Here is a 10,475-nt window from a genome sequence, read left to right as displayed (position 1 = left end):
TATTTTGTTTAATATTAATTAATATTAAAAAAATAAAGAAAAATTTTCCAGGACCCTTCAATTTAAAAAAAATGTATTTATGAAAAATAAAAATACTTTAATCCCGCTATAATAAATTCATAGTTCTACCCTTTTCCCGTAATCAGTTTAGAGAATAACTTATATTTTCTAAGATCAAACACATCCTATTTAAAAAAAAAATTAAATATAAATAAATTGTTAATCGTTTACTACAATTAAGTTATATATTTAATTTCAAAATTTAAATGCAACACATTTGGATTTTATTTTTCATTTTAAATTGGTATTGCTAAATCAAATTACATCAAATACATTCAAAGCTTTATAGTATATATTAACTTTACATTGTTTTATATTGTTTTATTTTTCATTTAGATAATATATATATATATTTCCCAAACTAAGCCAATTATCTGGGAATGTTTCTAGCCATGAAAAAGTGATTTTTCATCTCATAAATAATGTCAAACACCCAAAAATTGATTTAAAATCATGATTGAAAAAGTAAGTTTCAATGTAACCTCAAAAGTTCAAATTTTTAGATTTTAAAGTGAAAAATCACTTTTTAGGTGACATTATATTTTTATACTCAATTATTTAATTTTAATTTACAACATAATTTCTAAATTGAATATTTTATCTTTCTAAAATTACTCTTTGACAACAATCCAAACAATTAAATTTTAAATTTTACTATATTTTTAAAAGTACTTTTTTACGCATTTTCCAAAATTAAAATCAAACCGGCGTGCTTGAATTCAAACTTCTGTTACTGCAGCAAAACAAAATGAATTGAGCTAAGGCAACTCAATCCAATCCATGAAAAAGTATACTAAGTAAGTTGCTAAGGGTAAAATTGAGGTGTTGCACAAACCAAGTCAAAGGAGAAAAGCAGAACATATTGAATAGGATGCCAGTTCTAGTATAGTTTTAAGTCCCTCTGCCCCCTTTCTACATTGCTTCCACTGTGCTATGTGTTCCTAAGCAAGCTGTCACATCATTCCAATTGTGCACAAAGACAGAGAACTGCAGCTTAGATCCTATAGCTAATTCATGGGTGCTAGAATTTAAGTATCCCTACCGCGCTTTTTCTCATCAGGCCTTTTGTGACCATGTGATCTATGCCTTGCATGATATTTCACCTCCCGGTCTTCAGAAGAATCAGTCTCCTCATACCTGTGCCTCGAATGTCTGTGTCTTTTTATATCTTTTTTATCTGAGCGCTCAGAACATTCGACAGGATTTCCACAATCGTCGAGTCCAATGACTTCGTCCAGGTTTCCTGAGCTTTTCCATCTATTATGATGATGGCTTTCTCCGTCACTGACTCTACTCAAGTGCTTTACATGTGAATCTGCAACGTGAGTTTTGTTCTTGCTATGGTGACTTGAGCTTTTGCTTCGGCTGTGGTGTGTTTCGCTGTCTCTGTCTCTGTCTCCATCCAACCGATCTCCATCATCTTCTTGAGTTTGGACACGACTGTCTCCATGGTCATCTCGATATTCCCCTTTACTCCGATGCCTTCTCCTTTTCTTGGTCTGACAATGGAGATGTTCTCTGTCCTCATCTCTGTTCCTATCAGCCATGAATTCTGGTGAATCACTCTGCCATTTTGTCCTTTTCTTAGCACGATGATGACATCTAATTTGATCGGTATCTCTAGTGCAATCTATGTCACTATCTGAATAACCTGCATCAGAAGTGGTATCAGGGATTCTCTCACTGCTTTGTTCCAGTTTTGAACTTGTGCTTTGTCGATCACATCTTCCATCTAAACCTTTACTTTGTTTTCTGTCATTGTTCTTGCCCCTTTCCCTAGATTTTGATCTTCTGGAGCGGTGCCTATAACAATTCAGAAAATGATGAGAAATAGAACAAACCCTAACAGATGTATGAAAATAAACCTAAGCTGACAAATAGAAATTTACAATACAGACATTATACTACAGTTAACACGTAAGAATTTGTATTCGCAATAAACCAGACTAACACAAAGCATAAGTAATAAAAAAAACCAAAGTAGCACCTATCATCATCTGATTTTTCCTTCCGGTTAGGGTTCCTTGAATGCCCTGAATTCTCTAGCTCTATCTGCATCTCAAACTCAGCCTCAACAGCATAACCAAATAGAGCCGCCATCTTTTTCAACCAATATCTTGGGGGTGGTTTGTCCCAATCTGCCCATTCATAGTCTCCACCAGGGTTCCGGAAACAGTGGATAAAATTGCAGGCAGTTCCGCGAGAACATGTCTGTTAATATAAGACAAATAGATCACAAATGGCAGAGAGAACTCTTTCAGAGCTAGCATCAATAACAAAACACAATGATTTTGATGGTCATTTTCTTTTTCCCAAAATCTCAAACCAACATATCAGGCACAGTGGCAAATTCAACAGAAGCCACTGAAGAAAATAGCCCAACGAGTTTTACATGAAATTAGGATGCTGCAATTACCTCCAATCTTGACTTCATAAATTCTCCACAAATGGCAACCTTCCATCTGGTAATGTTGACAAACTCACATTTTACCTATCATGAACCCATCATTCAGAAAAAGACGACTAAAAAGTTAGGCAAATAAAGAAAGCAAGAATTTAGAAAACCAAATAAATAAATAAATAGACCCATGGATATGGTATTGGTTTTATATTCTTAACAGCTGCCCATGCATATATTCCATTTGCAATTTATAAAATACCGCATCACAGCAACGACGGCCGTATTACTTTATTCTTCATCTGTTGCAAAATAATGGCGTTCCATGTTCCATGAATGCAAGAAAGAAAGAAAAAAATTCTAATCGAACAAATATCTATCTAATGCCAGAGCAATGAATTCAACCCAAAAAAAAAACCCTTGTAGCTAATCAAATTTAACATCTAAGCCTTCTATTCTTTTATTGCATCCTATTGAGCCCCTTAAGCATTACTTATTTCCAAATCCAAATAAGCCCTTAATTGGATACAAGTGTCTTGTGATTAACACCCTAACCCTTTTGGCCAACTAAAAGATACGATAGCAATGTGGCAATGATCACAGGAAATAAATTATCAGATGGCATTAATAAATAAAGGAGATCTCTTTGTCCTTATGAAAGCCCATATGGCCAAAGGTATTTCACCATCTTTATGGCACATGACTATTCCACCTCTTCTATAACATGTGGCAATCTTTCTCTCAACTGGGAAAGTCTGGCTTAACAGCATTATCTACATGCCATTTTTCATCCTAACAATAAGAATAGAGTGACTTTGGATGAGAAAACTAATTAAGGACTTGACTTATACTTTGGACAAAAAAAACTTCTATTCAAAATTGATTTACCAATTAAAAATGGAAGCCATAAATGCCCACTTATCCAAGAGAGTCATTTCACCTTCCATATTTAACCATCAATCATTGTAGAGGAAGAAATATTACAATAGCATCTGATCTATTTCTAGTAAATGATCCAGCTCATAGTTAATTTAAGTAACAAATTTCTATCTCGCATATCGAACAACTATTTCCTCCATATCTAACAACTATTTCTTTGCTTGTTGGGAAAAATGCCCTCAATTTTCCTACCTAGTTGCTCCATTGGCAATAATTTGCATCTACCTTTTCTATTGTACAAATCAAATATAATGAGTTTGACATTTTCTTCAGATGGAAGTTTCTAGAAGTGGCTGTTCACTAGTTCTAAAAGGATGATATAAGCATATGAAATTGTGGATAATTTAGGTAAAAAAATTCTACCTTCCTTATCCAACAATTATTTTCTTGACTGTAGAAGAAGGTGCCTCAAATTGCCTGCCTAGTTGCTCCTTTAACAATAATTCGGTATCTATCTAATCTATAAATATTCCCACTCCAAATGTATGTAAGTTTGCTATTTTCTTGAGACAGTTTCTTAAGTTGCGGTCAGTAGTTTAAAAAATTTGTGGAAATACTCGATCATCTAGAATACCATTAAGAACCAGCTATTCTTATGAATAAATAACATGAAGTGGAAGAAAAAGGAGAATGGGAAGTACAAAGAAAATAAGCAACCCAAGACCATAGAGTGCATCAGAGTAAACAAGTTATATCTCTATATTAGAATGTGAAACAAACCATTTATCAGCAATTCTAGAGGCCAGCACAAATTTTACCCACATAAAATTAAGCTTACAAGCCCAGGTTGCTAAGTTGGACTGTGAGACTTGGAGATACACTTGTTTAATATACTTACATCAATACAAAAGGCAACAACTCATGCGAGATACAGACAATTTTACCAAATTAGAAATAAGAATACGAAAAATGGACAGGATTATAGCTCCACAAGAAACAAAATAACTACAGAACACACAACCATTCCTTGCAAATAATCAAGTTTTTTTGTGGCCAATAGAGTACATTTGATTCATTTTTCTTCTTCTTTTTCATTTAAAAAATCCATACAAAAACCACTTCAATTTAACTGACATAATACTTTTGCCAAATTGTATTGGAGTCCTAACTATGTTTACTGCTTTATTAAGAGTACCTACTGTTTTACGAGTCTTTAAAGTTTAAGAGTCCTTATTATCTTTATCTCTGGGAGGATTTGCTGATTGGTAATCCATCTCTAGCAGATGGGTTTTCTCTAACTTTAGTCAAAGTTGGTCATAATCTGCGTTGGATTCCCCCCCCTGTTGATTTTCTTAAGATGAACGTTGATGGAGCTGTTAGGCTTGGAGGCTCGGGTGGAGGTATAGGAGGTATATTGAGAGATTCGGAGTGTTGCACACTTTTGACTTTTTCAGAGAAAGTAGACCAAGTTACTCCTCCGCTAGCTGAATTAAAGGCTATTAAAAGGGGTATTGAAATTTTTCTGGCTTCAGTTTGGGTTTCTGTTGGGAGATTGATTGTTGAGAGTGATTGCAAGTCGGTAGTGGAATGGATTAAATCACCGGCTTTGGCTCCTGTTTTCTACTTGTCTTTGGTTAATCAGATTTTGACTCTTTCAAATGGCAAGGTTCATTCAGTGAGGTGGATTCCAAGAGCGAGCAATGGGGAGGCTGATTGCTTAGCTAAGAAAGGGATAGGTTGACTGTAAGGACCTGTCACTGGATTTTCTGGTCCAGCGAGAAGGTCTATTAGAAAATTGTTGTTAAGTTTTATGGGATGTATTGTGGTGTAGTGTTTAAATCTTATGTAAGATTATATTATCAATAAAGTTTTTAAGGCACTCTTTTCCTCCTTCCGCTGATTAAGGAGCTTACCACTAAGTTCCTTTAATCAAGAAGGGGGTTTTTAACGAGGCCTTCCATTCCTATCAAAAAAAAAAATTATCTTTATCTCTGGATAAACTTTATCTTCCTGTACTATCTTCCAGTAGAGTATTTTATTAGGAATTTGTTACTGAGTATTAAATAGGGGACATATGTTTACTGTTGCGTGATATCAAAAAATAAGAGCTTCAGTTTGTTTCTTTCTGCTTTTCAGTTTCTCTTTCATTTTTCTGTCATGGTATCACTTGATTCAATCTTGATCAACCTCTAATTACTCATCAATAAGCCATGGCGACTGAAGGACTATCAAGTATCAAATAGTGAAAGCCAAGACACAGATGTAACCAGAGGTGCTACCTAAGCTATTTTTATTCATATATATTCAATTTTCTACAAAACCCAAGATTGAATTAAAATTCAGTTTTCTTTGTAAACCCTAGTAGTAGTGGCACATAACTAAACATAAAGAGAATCAATTACCTGTTTGCCAGCAAAGTATCTCCCATTGATAGAGTCATAAGCAAGGACAGCTGATTCTAGTGACTTATATTGCACGTAAACATTTCCCCTCAAGTGGAATGAACCGTTTTTACACACCTTGAAAAAAAAGTTGGAATCAATAATCTGAAAAGAAAGAGAAGAAAATAAAACAGAAAAGAAGCTCCAGCCACAAAAACAGAACTAAAAGGCATGCACAATCATCTTGAAAACTGACCAAAGGTTGTAAATTTCAAGTAGAAAAAAAAAAGAACGGGAAATCATTTTTATCAGCTTTTGGTTAAATTTTGACCGTATTATTAATCAAAATCCCTGGGAAAATATCTGAAAACGTAAGGTTAAAAAGGAAAAGGAAATTGGAGAATGTTACACTTTATAGGTCAAGTTGAAAGCAAGTTAAAACATCATTAACCAGGCAGGAAGTGCAGCTCGCAACCTTAAAATTTACAATTTCCCCAAATTTTAAGAACTCTGTGTGCACATCCTCATAAAATTCTTCATAACACTGTTCAACCTCTTCATCTGTATACTGAAAAATAGACAACATATCAACCAAGAAATTTTAGCAGTGGCATCTTCAAATAATAAGATCAATAAGACATATAAAACAACCAAAACATATATCTGTAGCTGCATTCATTTACAAGTCATTTGTCAAGAATGGTCTTCACTGAGACCAACTATATTTTGAGAGGGAATAACACAATACGATAATTATGCTCAATATATCACTAGTGAATTTAACCCTATATCATCCTTGTATCTGCGTGGCAACATATAGACAACACTTCTATCCATATATAAAGCATAAAATAGTTGTCAGGAGCACCAAATTTTCAGGCACATTCGATAAACAGATAGATCAGTCATCTATATTGAAATTTAACAAGAGCAGAAATTTTAGTCTGCCCAAAAACCTCAACTAAATATATACTAAAAACATATTTTCTCTTTTAAACTAAATTCATTGAAACAAATTATGTTACTCATTTCCCCGTCTTTGAATCAAGTTTTATATATAATCAAGATATAAAACTATTCCTTGTGACATTTCTTGCTGGCTTAAACATGCAATGTTTCCTAGATTTTATTAAAACCATTCAAGTTTCAAAAGTACACTAAACAAAGCTACACTTAGCATGAGAAACAAATCTAATCTAAAGATGAATGCAATCACTACTCAAAAATTAAAATAAAACAAAATAAAGAAAAGAGATAGGAGAGGCTCATTAAAGAACAATTTTTTTATAAACAAAACAGCTAGGGTTAACCAGCATTGTGTTGATTAGACTACTACTACAAAACAGCTAGCATGCTTCCCTCTTATAAACCAAACCCTTCACCTGCTCTTAAAATCTAAAACCTAATATAAGTACTGAGACAATAAAACTGTATTTTAAAACCAACGTAACTTATTACTTATTTTTTTCACACCAATTTAAGTGTTTGGTTAAGCTTGGAACAACTATTGTTGTCTTCATTTCAAAAGCCATCTGATGTATCATCATAGGTCATTAGATAACTTAACAATTACAAGAAAAACAAATGGGATCTACACCATGGTATGCAACGCAGAATTCATAAGAGTAATAGAAAATAGCAAATTATGAAGCCTAAAACTGAGATAATAAGGCAACATTTTTAACAAAACAGCCTAAGGCATTTTGAATATACCAAGTATGATCAACATAATCATAATTTTCTTTCTCCTTGTGTTATGTACTAAAACAACCTGGAAAAGACAATACTTGTGGACAATGCAACAACTTGACAGTAGTTACACCCTAACAGCAAAATGTGGTCTAACAGTCAAATTCCCCCTCCAATTATTAGAAAAATAAATGTTAAAAACTGTATTGCTTAGTGTTAGGAAAAAATTTCATACACTACAACTAAGTTTCTTTATCCTCTTCCTAGAAATGTCTGGAGTAAGAGAAGGCCAATTGCAGTTATATAATGTTGTTCCCTGCATTCTAGACTGAGAAAGTAATGCCAAAAATAGCTAGAAATTGCAATGAGCATTACAAGTTGAATCAACTAGCTTTGAAGGAGCAATAATGAATAACCATAACTGGAACAAGATTGGATGTGTAACCATGAGAATTTATTCCTCATAACAACTTGAATTATATAATATTTATGGATTACTACAAGACTAGTCAATGTCAATAAAACCAATTGTCTTACCTGATAACTAATGCAACATGTATTCAAATTATGGGCACAATGATTGTTATAATAATATAGTAGATTAAGGCAAAAATGAAAAGTGGAAACAAGAAAGTAGAAATTGCACATATGAAAAAAGGGAAAACGAAAAAAAGATGGAGTGTAACATGATAAAAGAACAAGATAATCATTCCCATCTACAGCAAGTAGGATACACATTAGCTAATAGTTTCAACTCCAACCAATCAACCAATGCCAAAACCAAGAACCTGCACAGAAGTGCCTCCATGCATCTCTGATTTATGTTAAAGAAACTAAATAGAAATAAAACATAATCTGATTTAATATGTAGTTTCCAACTATGGTATATCAATAAAAGAATTTTAAGCGATTCGGAAAATGGAAAAGACAAAAAACCTAAAAACAATGATTCTATAAATCCAAAACATTAACCAATGGCATAAAAAATTAAGACCGTGCGTAATTTTAAAAGCATAATTTGAAGGCATTCTTATGTGCCTTCATATCTTTGCAGTAGTAAAAATATTACAAATTCAAGCTTCATTGAGCAAAGATCCCAAGATATAAATGGATAACGCAGTATGGAAGTAGATTCATAATGAAAGAATTATTATCAGGATACAAGTCACAAGGTTCAGTTGAAGGCAGCATTTACAGACCTCAAGTCCCTCGTCTTGCTCCAATGCAAGGCCAGGACCATTGTACATGTTCCTCATGAGCAGTGTGCATGATTTATCAGGGTAAAAATGAACTCTACTGCAGCGCTGACCAAATCGACAAGTTCCAGTCTTTAAGTGGAAAGGACAATGAGCTTTATCCTACCAAAATTAAAAGCATGAGGTTAGAATGATGATATCTAACTAACCCAATACCGACCCCACCCCTAAAATAGATAGTATCAAGAGAACATAAGGTATGGTAGCAATCCACATGAGAAGAAAGTCTGCATAAAATTCATATTTAGCACTTCAAAGAGATGAATATTGGACCTGTTCAGTTCCAAAGTTAGGTACTTCTTTGGCAACACTCTCTAGCACCAGTTGTGCTGATGATGCATTCAGGTAGTCTGAAAAGGCTTCAGATTGTGGAGGAAGAGGATTTGATGTAGGCCTATCAGCATCCTGTGTGAAAAATTCTTCAGATTCAAAACTTTCGCCAAAATCAGAAAAGAAAACATAGCATGAAACAAATAACTCATGAGTGACTGTCATAGTTTTACCTCAGCTTTACTCTTTTGATTTGCTTCTCCTTTTGGAACCCTAATTTTCTTTTTCCTAATAGTGATCTCATTTCCTTGCCAGATAATTTCAGCAGGCCCTTCTTCTACATATTCCCAATCATCATCCATCTCTTCCTGGCAACCATATGTGAATGTAAGACAACCCATTTATAAATAATAAACAAAACCATTTTCAGGTTCTTTCAGATCCAGAATTCAGAAGAATCAAACAAAGTTCCCCTATAAGAATATGAATATAAGTAAATCGGCCTGGCAGTCAGCTTCCTTAAAGAGCAAACCAAAAGAAATTAACAAACCCAAAAGGCTGAAACATATACTGACTCCTCTTTTGACAAAGTTTTCTTATGAGCTAGAAAATAGAGCTATCTTTAACCTAAGTTTTTTCCCTTCCTTTCTTACCCTCTGCAGCTCTAAAACACCACCAAAAATTAACCAAGAATAATTAGATTATAGAAAGAAGCTGAATACGCAAACCTGTTGCTGCTGTTCTTCGTTGTCATCCTCCTTTAGATCATTCTTTCGCCTCTCCTCTTCTTCCTCGTCTTGTTGAGCTTTTCTCTTAATCTCCATAGCCTGGATCCACGCTCTCTCTCTCTCTCGGAACTCCTTCAATGCCATATCGCTCCTCTTTCGCTCCTCCTCCTCCTCTCTGGCAATCCTTTTTTGCTCCTCGGGGTCGTTGAGCCTGGCCTCTTCCGCCTCCCTCTCCTTCTCCGCTGCCTCCTTCCTCCACTGCTTCCTCTTCATCTTCTTCCATTCTTTCCTCTTTTCTTTTCTGCTTTTTTTCTCGATTGGATGATTCTCTATTCTCCCTCCTCCTTCCTCTTGTACCGAAGTTGCTGCTGCTTCAGCTTCAGTTTCAGTTTCAATTTCGGCTTCACCCATTGTTATTGTTAACAGTTGTTCCCCTGCCTCTGTTTGTTTCGATATGAGTATGTACAATAATTTATTGGTTAAACTACTATTTTAATGATTAAACTATCAATTTTAATCTGCTTTAATATTTAAATATTTATTTTTTATAATCATATATAATATTAAAAATATTAAATACTTTAAATTTTTAACTGTGTATATTAAAATAAATAAAAATTAAACATTAAATATAATTTAAAAAAATAAAAATTTAAATATTAAAACAGATTAAAACTAAAAATTTAAGTATTAAAATTACTCTTCTTTATTTTTTTTAAATCTCATAAAACCATTCACTTCAAAACCCAAATGGTCTAAAATTAATCAACACTCACAAATAAATATATTTTACAATAATTTATATGTTTTACTT

General features: G+C 33.7%; 1 protein-coding gene across 2 annotated transcripts; it reads right to left on the bottom strand.

The window, feature by feature from the left end:
• Positions 1-859: 859 nt before the first annotated feature.
• On the bottom strand, positions 860-10,106 carry LOC120205385 (zinc finger CCCH domain-containing protein 5-like). Of its 2 annotated transcripts, none has more exons than XM_039205275.1 (9): positions 9,656-10,106; positions 9,167-9,301; positions 8,937-9,068; positions 8,607-8,765; positions 6,194-6,286; positions 5,740-5,856; positions 2,477-2,551; positions 2,048-2,271; positions 860-1,863 (listed from the first exon to the last, which is right to left on the bottom strand). In XM_039205275.1, exons 1-9 carry the CDS (start codon positions 10,070-10,072, stop codon positions 1,089-1,091), a joined length of 2,127 nt encoding a protein of 708 aa, XP_039061206.1. In that variant the 5' UTR covers positions 10,073-10,106; the 3' UTR covers positions 860-1,088. The 2 variants fall into 2 exon arrangements, with proteins under 2 accessions (XP_039061206.1, XP_039061207.1); XM_039205276.1 differs by having other exon boundaries at positions 861-1,863; positions 9,662-10,106.
• Positions 10,107-10,475: the final 369 nt, after the last annotated feature.

Source organism: Hibiscus syriacus, unplaced genomic scaffold (assembly GCF_006381635.1).
Source record: "Hibiscus syriacus cultivar Baekdansim isolate YM2019G1 unplaced genomic scaffold, ASM638163v2 tig00012409_pilon, whole genome shotgun sequence".
Classification (NCBI taxonomy): Eukaryota; Viridiplantae; Streptophyta; class Magnoliopsida; order Malvales; family Malvaceae; genus Hibiscus; species Hibiscus syriacus.
This window is presented reverse-complemented; position numbering and strand designations above follow the sequence as displayed.